The 21,815-nt window shown below is 42.6% G+C and overlaps 1 protein-coding gene and 1 pseudogene across 8 annotated transcripts in view; one reads left to right on the forward strand and one right to left on the reverse strand.

The window, feature by feature from the left end:
• The window catches only part of ZNF131 (zinc finger protein 131), a 33,047-nt gene that overhangs the window by 9,005 nt on the left and 2,227 nt on the right, over positions 1-21,815 (forward strand). For 6 of the 8 annotated variants that reach the window (XM_060142912.1, XM_060142910.1, XM_060142913.1 and 3 more), the window contains 3 exons: positions 800-944; positions 12,012-12,697; positions 21,400-21,530. In XM_060142912.1, the coding sequence (XP_059998895.1) occupies positions 800-944; positions 12,012-12,697; positions 21,400-21,530 (962 nt within the window). Of the gene's footprint in view, positions 1-799; positions 945-12,011; positions 12,698-21,399; positions 21,531-21,815 lie in introns of those variants that run through there. The other 2 variants (XM_060142915.1, XM_060142918.1) reach the window with 2 other exon arrangements.
• Positions 18,303-19,734, reverse strand: LOC132518037 (actin-related protein 2/3 complex subunit 1A-like; annotated as a pseudogene).

Consider the following 21,815-nt stretch of genomic DNA (forward strand, 5'->3'; position numbering starts at 1 on the left):
GAAAGTGACTTTGGCCTTTATCCATTTATACCTACTTTGTGTGCCTGCATTTTAGGAAGCATTGTGTTAGGTACTGTGAGGTGGGTGTAGAGGCAAATTTCTGTAAAGTAGCTTACAGTCAAGAGTTGTCCATGAATTTTAACTATAAGACCAGGTACAGAGTTCAGCCTGAGGGAACTATTAAAGAGGTTCATTAAAGATGTGGTATTAAAATTGGTCCTTCAAGGGTGGTAGGATTTGTCGAGGTAAGGTGATAAAGCATTCAGGATGGAGGGTGTTAAGGAAGGGAAGGAAATTCTTAGAAAGTGAAGGGTTTGTTTGAGGATCAGTATATAGTGTAGGTTTGATATAGTTTAAAATTTGGAAGGAAAAATAGTGGTAAGTAGAAAAATAATGTGAAGGACCTTGAAATAAAGGCAGAATGGTACTGAACTTTATTTGCTAAGCTTTTGAAAGCTATTGATGATTTTGGAGCTGAGTTGACACAGAGCTCCCTGGCAGGTAACATAGCATGTCTGATGTAATAGCCCATTCGTGTATTTGAGTGATAGATTTTACTGTTCTGTAAGAGCCTTAGGAAGTCTTTGGGAAAGATCTTAAAGTAGTTTGCTAGTTAGTGCTGAACTTGGCTACAAAATTATTATACTGTAAATGAGAATTCTGCCAGGAAATTATCTTCCAAAGTGACAAATACTAATCATTTTCCAAACATTGGGCTTCTATTTTTTTCTTTACTAAATGTTACAAGATTTGAATCAATGTGAATACATTTTAATGCATGTCTTTTTTTTTTTTACAGGTGTTAGTAAAATGGCTTTTCGTCATTTGATTGAGTTCACATATACAGCAAAATTAATGATACAAGGAGAAGAAGAAGCCAACGATGTATGGAAAGCAGCAGAGTTTCTACAAATGCTAGAAGCTATCAAAGCCCTTGAAGTCAGGTAATTACTTATTTCCTTAATAGGGAACGAATAGTTATATTCAGTCATGTCCACCCTGACTGTTAGTCAAGAATTTATTATGTCATGCCATAAGGGATTGATTTCCTTAGTGAGGCAGAGATAGTTATATTCAGTCATGTTCACCCTGTTAGTCAAGAATGTATTGTACGTATCATGCTGTAAAGAACTGATGTTTTGAAATTAAGAATATGTATTTAAGGATCTATAAAGTTCTACTGGTTATGATTGTTCTTTCCTTCACGCTTGATTTCTTGTCCTTATGTAAAAACTGTGCTAATATTAACTCAAGTAGCATCTTTTGTTTCTAATAAAATAAGGAGGACTAGGCATCTTTTTAGGGGTTCTCTGGGTTCCTATAATCTATTCTGTGGATTCAGGTTGTTAATTGTACCAAGACTTACTCTAAAAGTGGTTTGGCTTACAAAGATTAATATGGTACTGTTTAAAAATAAGTGAGGAGGGGCTTTCCTGGTGGCGCCGTGGTTGGGGGTCTGCTTGCCGATGCAGGGGACATGGGTTCGTGCCCCGGTCCGGGAAGATCCCACATGCCGTGGAGCGGCTGGGCCCGTGAGCCATGGCCACTGAGCCTGCGCGTCCGGAGCCTGTGCTCCGCAACGGGAGAGGCCACAACAGTGAGAGGCCCGTGTACTGCAAAAAAAAAAAAAAAAAAAAGTGAGGAAATCGGTGAAGATATAAGAAATAGGCCAGGTGGAAGTGATAATCAGTGAAGCTAGAAATGTGATGGCAAAAATGCATGCTGTTTAAGTCTGTACACTTGCTAGATGGGCTGAGTCTAGCTCTGAGTTCTGAAGTACCAAGCGAAAAGAAAAAGGGGAAAAAAACACCTCAGTTACATTATTTATAATAAGATGAGAACAAATCAATTGCTTAGGAGCCATTCTTGGTATTAAAACACACAATTTCTCATAGGAAGTTATTAGGAAAACATTAAGTGATATAATGAATAAAGACCTCAGCATCTTACATAATGAATAGTGGCATGGTAGTGTCTAAGAACAAGAGCTCTGGAGTCAGACTGCCTTGGTCTGCTATCAGCTACTCAGTTTCCTTATCTGTCAAATGGGGATAAAAATGGTACTTTCTACATAGGATTATTTGTGAGGGTTGAATGAATGAATGTAAAGTGGTTAGCATGGAGTCTGGCATGGGGGTTGTTATTATCTCCTGGCTTTGTTTCTTGTGACCCTCAATATAGGTCATTGGTATAACACTAATGTGCAGTTTGGTAAAATCAGTTTCACATGGGACAGAATGATCTAGTCTGACTCACTGATGTGGTTCAGTCAAAAGATATAAGTTAGAATAACTAAGAAATAATTGAACTGTAGTCATCCAAAAATACTATTTCTCCTAATGAGCTTTTAATTAGTTTGGTGACAGAGTTCAAGATTAGACTTTTCTGACAAGAGCGTGGTGTGTATATTTTCTCTGATGACTAGTGCTTGGCACATAGTAGGTGTCCAGTAAACATTTATGAATGGATGGATGGGTGCATGCCCATTAAAACCAAGCCAGTATTCTCCTGCAGAGAGAGCTAAGACACGGATAGCAAAATAGAGGTGTGTTGAGGATATATACCTGATTAGGTCATACCTTCTCAATGTGGAGGTAGACTAGGGGAATATATATGCATGGGGCAACATCAGATTTGTGGTTAAATCCTGTATGAGAACTTTTTGGAAACATGTTCTGTGTGGTCCCTTTGCTGCTCATGGTAGCGAGTAGCATCTTACTACAGGGAAAGTCCTGAGTAACAGAACATTGGAATATATTCTGTGACAACGGCCCAGGTTGGATTTGGTAGGCATTTAATTGAGTTCATGTGTCTAGTCATTGGGTAAGAACAGCTGGATACAGCTGTTTTACTATGCCTATTTAGAACCTTTTAGAAAGTTTATTATTATAAGACTGGGATCCTTATAATAATTATAACTGTCAGCGCTTTACAATATAAATATAGTAGCATGTTGAATTGTTTCATGAACCAGTTAGGCATGCAGTATACTCTGAAGAATTCTTCAGAAAGATAGCAGTATTACATATTGGCTGTTTATAATTGGCTGTGTATAATGTTATACAATTTAGGAATAAAAATTACATAATGTAGTTGTGTTTAAATCAACCGGTGAAGGCAATTCTATACTGAGTAGACTACTGTATAACTGTTTTGCAGGTATGGAAGGTGAATAAGGCTCTTCTCACATTTGCAATATGCAAGTATTTTTGGAATATAGTGTACACTTTTTGAATGGCACTGAAAAAAAATACTAGGACCTTATTTTGCTGAAATTCCATCATTGTTTATTTAAAACTGTAGGAGAAGGTTCCTGTTATTTGTTAGGAAGAAGCATTTGCCTTACAGATTTTTTCCTCCCCAGCCTTTTAAGATGTAATTTACATATAATACAATTCACCCATCTTAATGTAGAGTTTGAATTTTGTTAATTGTACACAGTAGTGTAACCACCACCACAATCAAGACATAAAAACATTCCCATCACCCTAAGTTTTCTTATGACCCTGCAGTTGACCCTGATCCCCAGCCCCAGGCAACCAGTGATCTGATTTTTATCACTGTGGCTTTATCTTATTTAGAATGTCATATAAATGGATTCCTAAGACGTGTAGTCTTTCGTCTTTGACTTTCTTCACTTAGCGTCATATTTCAGAGGTTTGTCCATGTTGTTGTGGGTTCCTTTTTATTGCCGATTATTATTCCATTGTATGGATATACCATCTGTTACGGACATTTAGGTTGTTTCCAGTTTTTGACTATTACAAATAAAGCGGCTACGAATGTTTGTGTATAGGTCTTTGGACATATGGTTTTATTTCTCTCAGTAAATACCTAGTATTGGAATAGCTGGGTTGTATGGTAGATGTATTTAATTTTTTTTTAAGAAACTGCCAAACTGTTTTCCAAAGTGATACATCCAACTTTCAGTGTATGAGAGTTGCAACTGCTCCACAGCCTTGCTAATACTTGGTATGATCATACTTTTTCATTTTAGCCAAGTTGGTAGGTATATAGTGGTTTTAATTTGCATTTCCCTAATGACTAATGATGTTGAGCATTTTTTCATGTGCTTTTTTGCCATCTGTTTATCTTTTTTGGTGAAGTATCTTTTGCCCGTTTTTAAAATTGGGATATTGTCAAGAACTGACAGGTGGAAGACTTTATCCTATTTGCAAGCTAATAAGTTGGCCTGCCACATTTTTATGGATGCTGGCAGAAAACATGAAACTCATGAGTCAGAAAGGACTTTATTTCTCTCACAGCATATGGAGCAGCATGAGTTTCATGTTCATATCAACATGAAGCTCATGCTGCTCCCCCCCCGCCCCGCCCTGAGTCCAGTGGGGAACGCTGCAGTGGCCTCGGTGTGTACCGTGCTCACAGTGGTTTACATCACAGTTGAGGAACTCTGGCCTTTAGGAAACCCAAATATTTTATAATGAGCTGTAAGCAAACCTGCCCAGCTTCTGCCCCAGAGGGGCTGTTATCTTTATTATTCTGTATAATAAATGAACCTGCCCTCCACTCTGGTGGAAGACAGGCTCTATTTTCTAAGGCAATTTGCTGTACAGACAACCTTGAAAGATAGAACAAAAGACTGCCAGTGTGTTTGTGTATAAGATATGCAGAAACATGAGGGATCCGTGGAGCGTTTTCTTCTACACTGTTTTAGCTTCTGGTGAATTTTCCCATGAGCACACTACTCCGTGACCACTCTGATTAATGTGACAAATAGGGGACTGGGACCTAATCCATTCAGTTTTTCTTACACTGGATTTAATTAAGACAACTATCAGCAGCACTCCAAGTAGCAGGATGTGGCCACCCTGCAGTGCTAAGCTTAAGCGTGCACCTACCCCGGCTAAGGTCCTGCACTCAACCAACTGAACAAATCCCTAGAAAGCCAGGTGGCTTTCTCCTTTAGTTTGTGTATTGACTTTTCCACTTAGCCCTAAACATTAATCTAAGTATAGCAAGATGTTTTAGCAATTGCACAGTCTGAGCATTGGTCCACAGGGGGAAGTCTAGGGCAAGTCTAGCCTCCATAATAACCGTGGCCAGTGATTTGAGGCTGACATGAATACCTTCCAGAGCCCAAGTAGTGTCATTGATCGATCACATTGTCTTGAGTCAGGCACAAATTTTGTACCACCTTTTTTTTTTTTTTTTTTTTTTTTTTTGCGCGGTATGCGGGCCTCTCACTGTTGTGGCCTCTCCTGTTGCGGAGCACAGGCTCCGGATACGCAGGCTTAGCGGCCGTGGCTCACGGGCCTAGCCGCTCTGCAGCATGTGGGATCTTCTGGGACCGGGGCACGAACCCGTGTCCCCTGCATTGGCAGGCGGACTCTCAAGTCCCACCTTTTTATTTGGATGACTCCCATTGTAGAGAAAACTGCCCGTAGGGCTTGCATAAATAAGTCAGTTATTCCTCCAGGACACTCCCCCAAGTAACCAAGGGTAGCCTCACTTTTGGCCACCCAGGCGGCATGTGGGATCTTAGCTCCCCGACCAGGGATTGAACCCGCGCCCCCTGCATTGGAAGTGCGGAGTCTTAACCACTGGACTGCCAGGGAAGTCCCAAGGGTAGGCTCATTTTGGAGAGACCTCCATGGTCATCTGAGAACTAAAGTGATCTACCAGTGGTGTTTCCCTAAACACTGGATGGTCCCTTCTTCCCACCTCAGAGTTGCAAGGCATATTTTTGGGAGGGAAGGAAGTTAGTACCTGGCTTCCATACAGGAAGTATAGTTGTTTGTGCCCCCAAAGGGGGACCTTCATCAGTCAGGGGCACAGGTTGACATTGTCACCAACGTTGTCTCCCTCTTTCCCAGCTCAGAATGATTGGGTCTAGGCCTTGTTTTTGGACTGAATGTCTGCGGGCAGCCAGTTCGGTCTGTTCTGTTTATCCTGAGCACCTGGATGCCAGCTGAACGGCAGTCAGCCACCTCGCGAACTGAGCCTCAGCTTTGGGAATGGTAGTGGGCCAACGTCTCTTGTTTTGCATGGAGCATGCAGGACGCTTGGCCATCCCCTGCTGTTTGCAAAATACTTCTCGGTAAAGTTAAGGGAGATGGTGATCCAGTTGTCAGAGCCCTCTGGCGTGGGATGGCAGATCCAGCACGTTGCAACAGTTGGGGAGAGCTGCATGAGAGCCTCTTCCTACCTGAGGAAGGCTCTAAGAGCGGTTCTGAAGAACAAAGATTTTTAATGTCCCTTCTTCCCCCATACCTCCTGGAGTCTAAGAGGTTTCTCTCCAGGTTCCAGGGTGGTGGTTCTCCCTCCACCTCCACAAAATCAGTGTATCCTATTCTAGTAGCTGTAACTCAATCCCTTTTCCAGTCATCTCCTCCCCTTACCCAGACCTTTCATCTGGAATGGTCAGGGACAAGAACATTTTATAAAACTTAAGAGACCCGTTATGTCTCCCACTTTGGCTCACAAGGGCCAATCTGATTGTACTTGGCAAGCAGTATATTCAACCAAGTGGTCATTATTCTTAGGATCTAAGATGATGTCCATTCAGTAAGAGAATCCAGATGGCTGAACTTGAACTAGGTTTGAATCTGCTAGGCCCACTTTTGACCAGGCTGTCACCTGGAAGTGGTACCAACCAGGCTGTCCCAGGGTTGCCATTAGGCAGAAGGAAAAAGATCGTGTCTGAGAATGGTCGGGACAGATCCTGAACTTCCATTTAAGTTTATGTAACTTCACACCCCATTAGGCTTGATCATTACCCAGGAGGCAGCTAAAAACAGATGATCCTTTTCCGGGTAGAGCTCAGTTTGATGACCAAACTGCCTTACTAGGACTTTTGGACAAGGAGGAAGTGAGGGAAGTAGAGTCTGAAATCTTTTTGAGTCAGTAATTGAGGAAACTATTGTAATTCTCTACAATATCAATATCTGTGGATGGCAGGGAGCTTGGAAGTTTTAACAATACCTTGACTAACAGCCAGTTGAATAGCTTTTGGTGCATCATTATCAGGCTGCAGATGGTCCGGAAAGCTAAACATATGACACAGCTTCGTTTCAAGAGCCATCTGGTGTGGCCAGAACCAACTGCTCAGACTGGAACAGCAACAGTGTAACCTGAAAAAGTGTCAGTAGTTGTGAGGCATCAGGGATAGCCCTGAGATGGGGTGAAAGGTCTAGTGTAGTTAGTCTGCCAGGTACAGTTGGACACAATGCCCTGTATGATTTGGCCTCATTCACCATGAAACAAACAGGCCAACTTTGGCAGGTGTCACAAGTCTGACATGCGGTAGCAACTTCTCCATCAGAAGCATAGGGTCTTTGACTTTCTGATGGTGGATGTGTCACCATGTTCAGAATAATGTTGGGCCTAGGTGGCAGTGATGGAAGTCTGGGCAGTGTAGGTTGATAAGCAACTTGATTCCAGTTGGTATCAGAGAACAGGCTTTTACCATGAGCGTCTAATCAGTTATCCAGAGAGTTGAATCAATAGCTGCTCTTCATTTCCACAGTTATGGAAAGATGGGTGTCTAATCTGCCAAGACTTGCAGGTCTGCCAGACAGCTTGGCCATTGCAACAGCCCAAGAGTCAGTAAAAATACAACAAGGCTCATAGTGGAGAGTGTCATCCAGAGCGACAAAGACAGCCTTGAGTTCTGCCTTCTGAGCAGAGCAGCCATGTCCACTTTTGGTTTTGCAAAGTTGGTGCTAAGGCTGAGCATCCGCAGCAGCCCAGTGAATACCATCAGCCTTCAGCTTAGCCAGACCATCAGTGAATCAAAGACCCCATCGATCTAGTGGCTTTCTTTGGGCAGCAGCGTGGAGGAGCTACCACTTTCTCATGTAAAGCCGAGAGACCAGCTGCTTTCTTGACTGTCACTGTTTCTTTATGACCAGTGAGACTTGTTGGGCACATCTTACCTTGCTAGTCATGAAGTCTTAGTTAACACACTCCCAAACGGCAGTATCAGGCTAGAGAGCCTCCAAGTTTCCATGGATCAGGCTTCACTTTTAACAAGAGTGCAATAGCAAGCTAATCCTTTCTTGTCAAAGGGAGTGTACCTTGTAGCCATGTCAGGGAATTGGCAAGTCCAAAATCCAGGGAATACCTTGGGGTGGAGACCACCTCCCTTTGCCAGAAGCTCTAATCTGCAAAAAGCGTCAGTCTCAGAGACTTACAGCTCAAAGAGGTCGTTAGGGTTTTGGGGCCCGAAGGTAGAGACTGTGCCACAACTTGATGGAAACTTCCAATTCAGCCTGTTGGTTGGAGCCCCACTTAAAAGATGCTGTTTTGCATATTGACTGATATAACGAAGAAAGTAGAATGCGCAGGTGAGACACATATTGTCTCTAGTACCTAAAAAGTCCAGTAAGATGCTGGGTTTCATTTTTGGTGGGAAGAGGGAGGAGGTGAAAAAACAGGTTTTCTTTTACTGCTGCAGGGGATTGAGTGTTGTGAATCTGCCTGTCTAGTCCCAAGAAACTTTACCTGGTGAGCAGTCCTCTGAATTTTGTTGGGATTTATCAGCAACCTCTGCTGGTAGAGGTGTCATAACACTACGGTCAGGGCCTTTGAGACTGAGACTTCTGGCTTGCCAGTCAGTAGGATATCAACAGTATAGTACAAATTTTAGATATCAAAAGATAAGACACTTGTGCTAAATCCTGACCCAGCTACTGGTGGCTAACGTTAGGGGAGTTTGTTCCAGTAGCTCTTCTCTACATCTGGCTCTTCTCAATTGGGATGTTCCATATCTGGTACTTCCGGGATGAGAAATGGTAAATGCACATGCCATACCAATCCCTGCTGTGCATTCAGATGTCAAAGCAACAACAGTATGTAGAATCAGGCCCACCCACGGGGTCAGGACAGCCTCCCTTTCCTGCTGTGAACCTTGCCCAAGCCCCATCAGTTGAATGTAAGCGCCTCCTCTCTGTGGAACCAGGTGGGATGGTGAGTGGGACACCTGCTGGATAAAACAGAGCCATGGAAGTTTGAGCCTCTCCCATTCTTGAGTTTTCCTCAGCATACTTGGATGCATACATGGTGTCTTCACTGTTCACCCTTGGGAACAAGGAGACCTTGGCTCCAACCCTAATTATCTTTTCCAAGCTGGTGAGGTCAAGTTAGAGGCAACAGGAAGGTAGAAGGGGGGAAGTGGTATGGAGGGAGAAAGTGATTCTCTGCCAGTGAGCAAGGTACATTTTGGTTTCAAGCAGCACTGGAGCTGCACGTGGCTCAGCCAAACAAACCTCCAGTGTTTTCAGCCCACTCGAAGCCCTCTATCCGGCAGCAAAGTCATCACTACTGACACTATCAGTGTCAGTTTGGGGGACCCCTTGATTCAGTAGCCCCATCCACATTGATTTCTAGTTGGGGCCGTGTCATTTATGCCTTTTAGATGACTCAGACTTGACTTCCGCAGTGGTGGCTTTTTTTCAAGAGTGTAGCTTAATCTTGGATATTTGCTGCCCCACTGTCATGATAACATCTCTTACACTTTTTCCTGGTCTAACATAAAAGGGGGCTTTTCAGCAGGCCTGACCAAAGAATTTTATATTACTTTGGATCCTTTTTTCATTCCCCAGTGACTCATCTTCATCAGCATTATAAACCCAGTTGGGCAGGAAGACTCTTGCTAGTCAATGCCTCATCGTAGGAATTTGCTTCAGAGAAGTCTCTCCAAGAGCATCCACAGCATCCTGTGGCAGCCAGGACCCACTGCAAAAAAAACTCAAGCCTTTTACAGTCATCTCCAAATAGATCTCAGGTGGACATGACAAACCGCAGGAGGAGCTGAGCCCTGAGATGGCCCAGGTGTTGCAATTCTTCCTTGCTCTACAAGCATTATGTTGCCCCCTCATCTCCCATGTGGACCAGCCAAAGTTCTAATGACTCAACTGGTTTCTGCTTGTAGCAGTTGTGAATTTCCCTCCTGGCACACTTGGTTTAGGTACATGTGGCAGTAACTTGTCTATAAAGGGGCAGAACCTCTGTCTCCACCCTCCTACTCCCTTTGAATCTTAGTGTTAATTGTTACTGTGGGCAGACTTCAGGCTGACCACCCAATTGGCAGGGAAGTCCTCCGCTGCCTCCCCCACCCCTAGCAAGTTTGCAGCAACTGGGACACAATTCCAGCAGCTGTCCTTAAACTTACTGCCCAGTACTCATCCTGTAACCACCTTCTCAGTTTTTCCTCATTAATAGGTGTCTTCGTTTCCTGGGGCTACCATAACAAAGTACCATGAACTGCATGTCTTAAAACAACACGAATGTATTCTCTCACAGTTTTCGAGGCTAGAAGTCCTAAATCAAAGTGTTGGTAGGGCCATGTTCCCTCAAAAGCCTCTAGGGGAGAATCCTTCCTTGCCCTTTCTAGTTTCTGGTAGCCCCAGGTGTTCCTTGGCTTGTGGCAGCATATCTCCAATCTCTTCCTGTATCTTCACATTGCCGTCTTCCTTCAGTGTTTTCATATGGCCTTCTCTTCTTTGGGTCCACATGTCCCTCTTCTTATAAAGACTTAGTTAGAGTAGGGCCTGCTCTAATGACCTCATCTTAACTTGATTGCGTCTGCGAAGACAATTCTAAATAAGGTCGCATTCACAGGTATCAGGGGTCAGGACTTCATCATATCTTTTGGGGGCACACAGTTGAACTCAGAGCAATAGGCAAATAAGTAGAGGACCATTTATTGCCCAGTTGACCATACAATTTGGTAAACAGGTTTACTGCCAGCTCTAGTAGGCTTCCTCAAATTCCATTTGCTCTGTGAGGTCTCATCCTTCCTGTTCCAGAAAGCCTTGTCTTTTTCAGCATCCTGTTCTTGGTTGCCAAACTTTGGCAAGATCTGTGAGAGATCTGAGTGTTTATCCTACTTGCAAGCCGAGAAATTATCCTGCCATGGTTTCATGGATGCTGATAGAAGATAACGGGTCTCGTAGGTCAGAAAGAAGGACTTTATTATTCTCTGCACAGCAGGCAGCATGAGTTTTCTATTTGTGCCACTTTTCCCTTCCTTAAGTCCCACAGGGGTAACATAGAGTGGCCCAGGTGAATGCTCTGCATGTGGTTGTTTTCATCACAGCTGAAGGATCTCCAGCTTAGGAAACCAAAATCTTTTAGAATGGGCTGCAAACAAACCTGCCTGACCTTTATCCCACAGTGGGGAACATTATTATATTGGACAGTAAGTAAAGGTGTCCTCTTCTCCAGTAGCAGCCACTCTGTCTTCCCAGGCTGTTGGCTCTTCAGCAAACATCCTTGAAAACTAGTCCAGAACCAAAGCTGTCAATTCACAAGATACGCAGAAACACAAGGGACTCACGGGGAATTGTCTCCCAACAGTTGTCTTAAGCCGTTGAGTTTATTGAATTGTACGAATTCTTTTTGTATTCTCTATATAAGACCTTTGACAGATACATGTTTACAAATATTTTCTCCTGGTCTATGGTGTGCCTTTCTGTTAACTGTGTATTTCAAAGGACCAAGTTTTTAATTTTGATGAAATCCATTTTATCAATGTTTGCTGAAAGTCTCTGCTTTCTGTGTGCTATTTAAGAAATCTTTCAATGTTGCAAAGATTTTTATCCTGTTTTCTTCTAGAAGTGTAATAGTTTCAGTTCTTACATTTAAGTCTATGATTCATTTTTAATTTTTTTGTGTATAATATGAGAGTAAGGGTCAAGGTTTATTTTTCCCATATAGATACCAGTTGTTCCAACACCACTGTTTTATATTTTCTCCATTAAATTACTTTGGAACCTTTTTTCAGAAGTCAGCTGACTATATATATGTAGATCTATTTCTGGACTTTATCCTCTTCCATTAATCTCCATGTGTATTCTTTCACCAATTTCACATTGTCTTAATTTTGTAGCTTTATAGTAAGTCTTGAAATCGGGTAGTATAAGTCTTACAGTCTTGTTTTCTGCCTTTCCATACAAATTTTATTATCAGCTTATCAATTCTTCCAAAAAGCCTGGTAGGATTTTGATTGATCTTATAGATTTTTTTAATCCATACATTGTGTATTTCAGGAACAAAGAAAACTCAGCTCCACTAGAGGAAACTACCACAGGAAAAAGTGAAGCAAAAAAAAGAAAGATTGCAGAAACTTCAAATGTTATCACTGAGTCATTGCCGTCTGCAGAATCTGAACCTGTTGAAATCGAGGTGGAGATTGCTGAAGGCACAATCGAAGTGGAAGATGAAGGCATTGAAACGTTAGAGGATGTGGCTACTGCCAGGCAGTCCATAAAGTATATTCAGAGCACAGGTTCCTCTGATGATTCCGCTCTGGCATTATTGGCAGATATCACCAGCAAGTACCGTCAAGGTGATAGAAAAGGGCAGATTAAAGATGAAGATGGCTGTGCCTCTGACCCCACAAGCAAACAGGTAGAAGGTATTGAAATTGTGGAACTTCAGCTGTCACATGTGAAGGACTTGTTCCATTGTGAGAAATGTAACCGTTCATTTAAATTGTTTTACCATTTTAAGGAACACATGAAATCACACTCCACTGAGAGTTTCAAGTGTGAAATATGCAATAAAAGGTATCTTCGGGAGAGCGCATGGAAACAGCATCTCAATTGTTACCACCTTGAAGAAGGTGGAGTCAGTAAGAAGCAAAGAACTGGGAAAAAAATTCACGTATGTCAGTACTGTGAGAAACAGTTTGACCACTTTGGACATTTTAAAGAGCATCTTCGAAAGCATACAGGTAATTAGCAAATACTTTATGTTAAAAGTATAGATTTTCCACATTCACTTGAAGCTAAGTGTCTAAATCCTTTTTTCTTATTTTAATTAGCACCACAGGAACCACTTCCTGTGTTCCCTAATGTGCCGGCTGAGCACACAGTGTTTTTATAATATTCGTTGAAATATTTACGCTTTCAAAGCAAAATCAGTACTAACTTTGAAAGTAATTTTCATTCTTACATCTTGGCAATTTTTATAATTTAAAAAAAAATACATAAAACGGTTGTGATTCTTTATTAACGGTTATAGATTATGAGATTTTAATTACAGTGAAACTTCACTGTTAACTGTTTTTACTTTCCCTGCCTTATGTTAACAGATTACATAGATGGGTACATTTGCAAACCATCCCAAATATGTTTATACCTTTGCATACATTTGGTTATCTGTTTTGACCTGGCAGATAGGAAGGCAGTATTTGTCCATCTCCTTCATCTCTCCAAGGGCAGACATGTCAGGACTGGTGCACAGCCAGGGAGATGAAAAGTGTAAGGTCTCTGTACTCTCCTAAGAGCCATCCCAGACGTGAGGGAGATGTCCAGGGAGTCTGCCTTAGAACCTCTGGCCCTTCTAGTTCTGCATCCATCCCTGAGCCTATTTTTCTCCCTGTCAGAGTCCCTGTCCTTGGTCCCACACCCCAAGCTTTCTCTGCTAGGTCTTCTGTGCCATACACAGGAGTTACCACCACGAATGACTTGGAATCTTGGGGAGTCCCTAAACCCACTGTGACAAAGGTGTGGGGAAAGCACTTGCTGCAGAGTGCTAAGTGTCAGACTTCTGGACATTTGTTCCCAAGTTCTTACTCTGTGAGATGGTTAAGGCTGTTGAGACTATTAATACAGTGAATACAATATAGTTATCCCACACTATTCAGAATCTTTCTCTTTGATGCTAGAGTTTGGAGAACTTTGGATGAAATTTTTTCGTAGATCCCTTGCTGTCCAGAGTTGCTTGCTACATACTGCTTGAAACTGAGAAAACATAGATTCAAATAGTGTGGGATCCCTCACTATTCAAACCCTTGTTAGTAATACTCAAGAACTGGATAAATAAGTGAACAGCAAGGGAATCTCCTAATTTACTTAAAGGCTCACTATGAATTTAGAAGGCTTTAAGGTAACTAATTTGGGGTAACTAATAGGCATTCATGAAATCTTTGGGGAAAATGCTTTCTGGTTTTACAAACATTATATGTAAAGACCTGTTGTATATTTGGAAACTGCCTTTAAAGGTATAGTTTTTAGTCATTAAAAAACAAATAAGCACCTATGTTAATGGTCTTCTGATGAACATGTTTGTGGTAACTGTGGATTAGTTTTGCAAAAGCATTGGTGTACCTGCAGCACAACTTAGTAAATAAATGTTACTTGGTGACTAGCACACTTTGATAGGAGTTTCCAGTACCCCAACAGATAATCACTTCTATATTATTTCCTATCAGTGTGAAAGTAGAAACAATTGTCTCTTTTACCCAAAACACTACCTAGTGACTTACCTGTTTGAAAATAGGACAACGCAAACCATTTTGGAAGTTTTTAAATATGCTTTCCAAGCCCTGCACATTGTATTTTGGATTGAGCAGAAAAGTATAGAGCTAAATCACATTATGGGTTTTTTTTTTTAATTTATTTATTTTATCCATTTTTGGCTGCGTTGGGTCTTCGTTGCTGCACACGGGCTTTCTCTAGTTGTGGCGAGCGGGGGCTACTCTTCGTTGTGGTGCGCAGGCTTCTCATTGCGGTGGCTTCTCTTGTTGCAGAGCAGGGACTCTAGGCGCACAGGCTTCAGTAGTTGCAGCACACGGGCTCAGTAGTTGTGACTTACAGGCTCTAGAGCGCAGGCTCAGTAGTTGTGGTGCACGGGCTTAGTTGCTCCACGGCATGTGGCATCTTCCTGGACCAGGACTTGAATCCGTGTCCCCTGCATTGGCAGGCGGATTTTTAACCACTGTGCCACCAGGGAAGCCCCACATTATGTTTTATGTCTGTGTTTCCCTTCCAAATGATGTGAGATAACTTAAGTAACTTAGTTAAGTAGTTGTTACAAATTACAGAACCAGATGCCCTTTGAAGGAACAGTTTAGTATGTAAAGCAAACTGAACTTTTATTGTCTTTTTTAACCTCGATCAATTATTGTACTAGTAATTAGTCACAAGACAGCATATGTGATCAGTGATTTAGTAAATTCAAGAGGAACATAAGTAAACAGGTTTTTTTTTTTATAAATTTATTTATTTTTGGCTGTGTTGGGTCTTCGTTTCTGTGCGAGGGCTTTCTCTAGTTGGCGAGCGGGGGCCACTCTTCATCACGGTGCGCAGGCCTCTCACTATCACGGCCTCTCTTGTTGCGGAGCACAGCCTCCAGACACGCAGGCTCAGTAGTTATGGCTCACGGGCCCAGTTGCTCTGCGGCATGTGGGATCTTCCCAGACCAGGGCTCGAACCCGTGTCCCCTGCATTGGCAGGCAGATTCTCAACCACTGCGCCACCAGGGAAGCCCCCAGTAAACAGTTTTTAATTGTGTTTGTGTTAATAAAGGGTGGATCATTTTTCACTTATAACAAACTAAGTGTAAAGATAAATGGTCCCGTTCCTGTTTCCTACTCTCAACATATACATAATATACCCCCCTCAATTTCATATTTTGTATACTTTCATTAGTTTAGTGCTTTGGTTTCTTGTATGTTCTTAAAGCATGCACAGTAATCCACGCTTGATTTGCAAAATTTTGGCTGTTACTTGTCCTGAATTACTTTGTTTCCATTTGGAAAATAGTGATGATAATGCCAGCCTGCTAGGTCATGGAGATAAATTTTAGAGTCCCTGCCTTCAAGGAGTTCAAAGTTACGTTAGGGGAGACAAGCAGGCACAATCAGCTAAGTGCTGATAGAGGTAAGCACAGAGTCTTATGGGAATGCCTGCTTGTGCTGTTTATGATGAAAGAGACAAGGATGGCTTCCTAGAGGGTTTACCCTATGACTCCCAAAGGAAACGGAGTTAGCCAGGAGATAAACGTTCCAGACAAAAGAAATTAAGTGTACACAGACATAGAGGAGAGATAAGTCACTCATTTGGAGTACTTGCTAGCAGGTTGTTATGACTGGAGGATTGGGTCCGAATGCCAGGAGATGCAGCTAAAAGAGTTTGGAGGGCTGACCATGTGGCGTGCACTTAGGCATCATGGACGATCTCCCAGTGGTTCAAGGACGAGAGAGAAAGTGATGGGAGATGAGGCTAAGATCATGTAGTTATTTTCATTTAAGTGCTGTAAATGAGTTTGGATTTTTATCTTGAAAGACTCTGGGTCACTTTAAAGAAATTTAAGCCAGGGAGTTTTCTGATTAAATTTATGCTTTAGAGAGAGAGAACTGGCAGGATAGATTGGAGTGGGTGAAGCCTACTGCGTCTAATTCGAAGGCTGTTGGAGTAATCTAAACAAGGATGGGGGATTGAATAAAGGCGGTAATAGTGAAAAAGGGTTGGAGATACAACGTTAAGTAGGCAGAATCAACAGGGTTTGGTGATTGGTGAGATGTAGGGGTAAAAGAGAAGGTGACTCCCAGCTTTCTGATTTGGGTGGCTACATGATTGGAAGTTTATTAATTTAGAAAGAAAAATATAGAAGGGTAAGATTTGTGGGTGGGGGGAGAGAGCCAGATATATTGACAGATATGCCTGTGGAACATTGCATGTGAAAGAATCCAAAGATGACCTGTAACCATGTTTTCAAGTAATTGTTCCCTAGTTGCCCAGAGAGGTAGTGTGGAATTGTAGGAAAAAATCTGGGTCCGGAAACCATAATTAGATTGAGGCTCCAGGTTTTTTTTATTTTTCGTTTTTTGGGTTTTTTTTTGGCCACACTGCGCAGCTCGCGGGATCTTAGTTCCCTGACCAGGGATTGAACCCTGGCCCTGGCAGTGAAATTGCCAAGTCCTAACCACTGGACCGCCAGGGAATTCCCAGGCTCCAGTTCTGACATTTGTCAGCTTGATGAACTTTATCTTTGGGCCTCTTTCCTTGTCTGTGTAAATAAGAATAATGATGCCTACTTTACAGGGTTGTGACAAATAAGAGAAAATGATAAAAGCACTTGGAAGACTGTACTTTCTACACATCTAAAGTATAATCAATCTCTTACAATTCCTAGATTTTATTGGGCTTATTAAACTAAATTTTTAAATAGCAGAAGCTCAAAAGATGTGCACTGAAAAGTGAATCTCTTTCCTACTTAAATAGATATCCCCAGAAGCAGTTACTGACATCGTTTCCTTATTTGTCCTTCCAGATATATTCTTTGCATTTTCAAGTAACCATAAACAGACATACACAGAAGTTTTGAAACAAACAGGAGCATGCAATACAGTGTTACGCCATTTAATTTATCTTGAACTCTTTTTAATGTGTGAAACATTCATGAATCTACTTAATTTTTTTCACTGTGGCTGCATGGTATTTCAGTGTTTGGGTATGCCATAATTTACTTACTCCTGTGGATACACTTTTAGGTTGTTGCTAGTCTTTTACTATTACACACTGTGCTGCAATAAACACACCTGTACATAATCTTTGTGTACATGTTCAAATAACTTAATTTTTGACAGCAGAATTGCCAAGTCACAGAATATGTGCATTGTAAATCTTGGCAAATATTATCAAATTGCCCTTAAAGAGGTTATGACAGTTTTCATCTGTAGGCTTCATTTATAGTAAAAAACTATACACTATTAAAACTATTCTAGTTAGCAGTATCTCCCAACATTTGGGGAGTTGTAAAGGAGTTTCTATACCAACAATAATTCTAGGTGATTAGGTCTTCTCTCTCAAATTAATTTTTTCATCTCATGAAAATTATATAAAAAATAAGCTATAATTGTTTTGTCAGGGATAAAACACAGCTCAGAGTTACTTGACTGTGTCTGTTCCACGTGAGTATGAGGGTCATGTCTAGGACCAGATCATCACTGAGGTTCCACCTCTGAAATCTTAGTCCTGTTCTCTACAAGCATCATCCTGTCTCTTGAATTCTCACTGCTTTCCTTACTTTGACTGTGGGAGTCTACCTCATTTAGCCTTCCTGTCTTTCCATACCCCTTTCCACCTAGTTTATTGCCCCGTTTCTGACGTTATCTTGTCCTCATTGTATATATCTTGAGTCACTTTTTCTTGTACTCTAAGCATATTCCCTTTGGCTTCCCCTCCCCCCACATTCAGTATTTTTAATTTTTTAGCGGACAATTTACATACCTCCCCCCCCCCTTTAAGTTAGTGTGACAATTTTCCATAATAAACTACTTAAAGAGAAGCTTTGGTCAAGAATGGAATGAGGGCTTCCCTGGTGGCGCAGTGGTTGAGAGTCCGCCTGCCGATGCAGGGGACATGGGTTCGTGCCCCGGTCCGGGAAAATCCCACATGCCGCGGAGCGGCTGGGCCCGTGAGCCATGGCTGCTGAGCCTGCGCGTCCGGAGCCTGTGCTCCGCAACGGGAGAGGCCACAACAGTGAGAGGCCCGCCTACCGCAAAAAAAAAAAAAAAAAAAAAAAAAAGAATGGAATGAAATAGCAAAACAAAACCCAAATCACTGCTGCTTTTAAAAAACCAACGCTTTCACCAATTATCCTCAAACAAAACACACAACAAGGTTTGCGCCATATGTGTCTTCAGTGTTTCCTGGCGGCCGGCTCTCCTACCCATGATGCAAATGGCGCAGCTGCCCGGCGCAGCCTGTCCGTCCTCATGCTGGATCTGGGAGGCTCGCTCAGCTTCACATTATCCGAAGGCCCTGGATAGAAGACTCTAAGGTCTTGAAATCCCAAATGGTCATGGCTCCATCGATGCCAGTAGTGCAAAATTTGCGACAATCTTGCTTGTCCACCTCATAAATAGACACTTGAGTGATGCTGTTCTGGTGCAGCGTCTCCAGGGCCGTGTTGCGGTCCTCGGTCGTGGCCCGCCTGCCTATGTTGCGGAAGCGCTCCATGGCCGACATGTTGCGTTGGATGCTCTGTTTCGGGATGTCTAGCTTGGAGACGAAGGTCAAGCAGCCGCGGTCGGCGCAGCTAAAGAGCATGGGGCAGCAGTCACGGCCGGCGGCCACGACGCTGTTTTCCGAGACGATGCGCACACTCAGGAGGGGCAGGAACTCTGTCTTCAGAGTTGAGACCTGCACACTTTTTGAGGCATCGGCAATGGACACGGTGCTGTCGTGGCTGACCCAGGCCAGGCGGCTCCCGCTGGCAGAGAAGCTGACCCCGTGCACCCAGCCGCCAGTGCCACTGCCACCAAACTCTGACATCAGCTGACCAAAAGGCATCTTGCTGCCCCAGGGCGTACTGGCTGGCTTCTCATCCACTTCTTTAATGTAGGCAAAAAACACTCTGCCTTTGAAATCACAGGATCCTGCTGCCAGCAAGACGTTGTTGGGATGCCAATCCAAGCTGAGAACCGTGGAGCGAATGGGTTTTTAAATGTGCTTGCTTACCCACCGGTCATTTTCGGACTCAAAGTAACAGAAATGAGTCGTGCTCCGCTGCCCACAGCAAATTTGTTCTGTAGCGGGGACCACTTGACAAAAGTGGCTGCACGGTTAATTCTCAGGATCACCAGGGTCGGCTTCCAGACACCATCTTTCTGACTCCACACGTAGGTATTGCGGTCAGCCCCACAAGTGACGACGCCGTCACTCTTGGGAGCCCAGTCTGTACCTGTGATGTGTCTGCTGTGCTCCTTGAGTTCATGAGCTTTCACCCACTGGCTCCCGTTCTTCTCATAGATGTGGACTTCGTGGTTTTTGGGGCTAAGGGCAATCTGGGTACGATCCCTGTTCCAGGCATGACAGGTGATTGGCTCTAGTAAAAAACTGACGCAGGGACATTATTCTTAGTGCCTTCAAAGGACAGAAAGCTGGGGGTCGGGGCCGTCCGAACGGGCTCGGAGCGTTGAATTCGCGGACTCTGGTCAGTCAACGCGAACAGGCTCCAGCAGGTGCGGGCGGAGGACCGAGGCCCAGCTCCCTTTGGCTTTTGAACCCTACATCCTGGAACTAATTATTGCAGTCATTTACTTCTGCTCCCTGCTAAGCACTGCTGGAAAAAATTCTTATCAGACCTTAAGTTAGGCCTTTTGGTGTCTGATTTATATCTTTCCTTTCCTAATTGGCATTCTAGACCTTCAGTGCAGCACTCAAGACCTCTGCCCACACCCCACCCCAGCAGATGACATGTTTGTCTGACTTCTACCCCCAACCTAGCTGTGTTGTAAACTATGTGGTTCCTCGTTGTCTCCTTCTGTTTTATTACAGAGAAAGATATTTCCCTTTTCTTCAAGGCCAATCCTGAATCCCACACCTTGATGTCTCCTCCAAGACCATGTTTCATCTGTCATTCCTACTACTCTCTCCTTCTCCTTCAGCAAATAAGTAATGACTCTCTTCTGGCTTAGAGAACCTCTTATTGACATGTCCCTCTCTAGCCATGTCTCCTCTTTACTTCCAAGCCTTCTTGAAAGAATTTCTGTACTGACAGTTTCCATTAACTTGCCTCACTCATGCTCCCTTATCCCACTGTAGTGTGGCTTCTGATTCCACCATACCACTCACAGTGTTCTTGCTAGAGTTATTCCAATCCCCTGTTGTTATCCTACCTGATCTTTCTGTTCACTTAGGCGCTGTTTATTACCTCATCTTCCTGAAATTTCTTTCTTAATTTTCCTCAGTGTTCTTTCCTTCTACTTTGGCTATTCTTTTTGTTTTCTTTGCTTGCTTCATCTACCTGCTGTTTTAACTGGATGTTTTATTGGATTCTGTATCTGTATGTCAGTCCACCCTCTGTTTAGCTCCAGATTTGTCTATGTAACTGTCTACCAGATTTTCCACTTTGCTTTGAGTACCTCAGACTCACTGACTCAAAAATGAATTTATAATCTTCCCTAGCACATCCCACTCCAAACCTACTGGGACTCCTCTGTTCTTTATTCTGGTTGGTATTCTAAGCCAGAGATCTGGGAGTCAGTATGACACCTCCCTCCTTACCCCTCACCTGCCATGCTGTTTTACACTTCTGTGCCTCTGCCTAGAATAACCTACTTCTTTCCTGTCCTTCGCTCATTCCATTCCAGGCAGAATTCATCACTCTCCTCCTCTGTACTGCTGCAGTCCCATTTCCCATTGCCCTCTTCTCTGTAACAGGCCTTCTGTGGTGCATTGCATTTGTTTATGTTCATGTATTTCACCTTCCTGAAATACTCTGGCCTATGATATGAAGTTTTTAAAAACAAGGACAGTTTATCTTCATTACCTGGCATGTGGCCTGGCAACACAATAATTGCTCAAAAAATGCTTGTGGAATGGAGAGGGGTGCATGTCCCCAAAAAGTAAATTGACCTTGATTTTTATCTAAGGGAAAATATACAGTTTTTTAAGAAATGCAAAAACATGGAACAATATTCAGATCCAAATTTTATTTCTTTGCCAGAGCACAGATATAATCACAAGAATCATACTATTTCCACCTCTTAGAATAGTCTTTCGGATGTGGTGGAAACATCTGAGTTATAAGTTCTGATCCTTCTTTCAAGAAGGTGCTATTAGAATTAACCAAAAAGAAAAAACTTTTTGCATTTTCTGTTTTTCTTAATTTGTCAATATGATTTTTTTTCTATTCTAACAGGTGAAAAACCTTTTGAATGTCCAAATTGTCATGAACGATTTGCTAGAAATAGCACCCTCAAATGTCACCTGACTGCATGCCAAACTGGAGTGGGGGCAAAAAAGGGAAGAAAGAAGCTTTATGAATGTCAGGTATGTGTGGGTGTATTCCATCCTTAGCAAAGGAGTCTGCGTTTGAAATCATTAGAGGTGAAGGGTGACAGACCTAGAGCAAAGGTATAGAGCTGACAACTTTAGAAAGAAATGAGAGTAAAGAACATCATTGTCCTGCTTTCATAGGGGGAATAGTAATAGTAGTAGTTGTTGTTTTTATCCAACCCTAGATGATACCAATGTCAATAAAACTATGTCCTAAGTAACATAGTCTGAAACTATGGTTATTCTTAACCATAGAACAATCATTAGAATTCAGGAGTG

The sequence above is a fragment of the Lagenorhynchus albirostris genome, chromosome 3, assembly GCF_949774975.1.
Source record: "Lagenorhynchus albirostris chromosome 3, mLagAlb1.1, whole genome shotgun sequence".
In the NCBI taxonomy this organism is placed as follows: Eukaryota; Metazoa; Chordata; class Mammalia; order Artiodactyla; family Delphinidae; genus Lagenorhynchus; species Lagenorhynchus albirostris.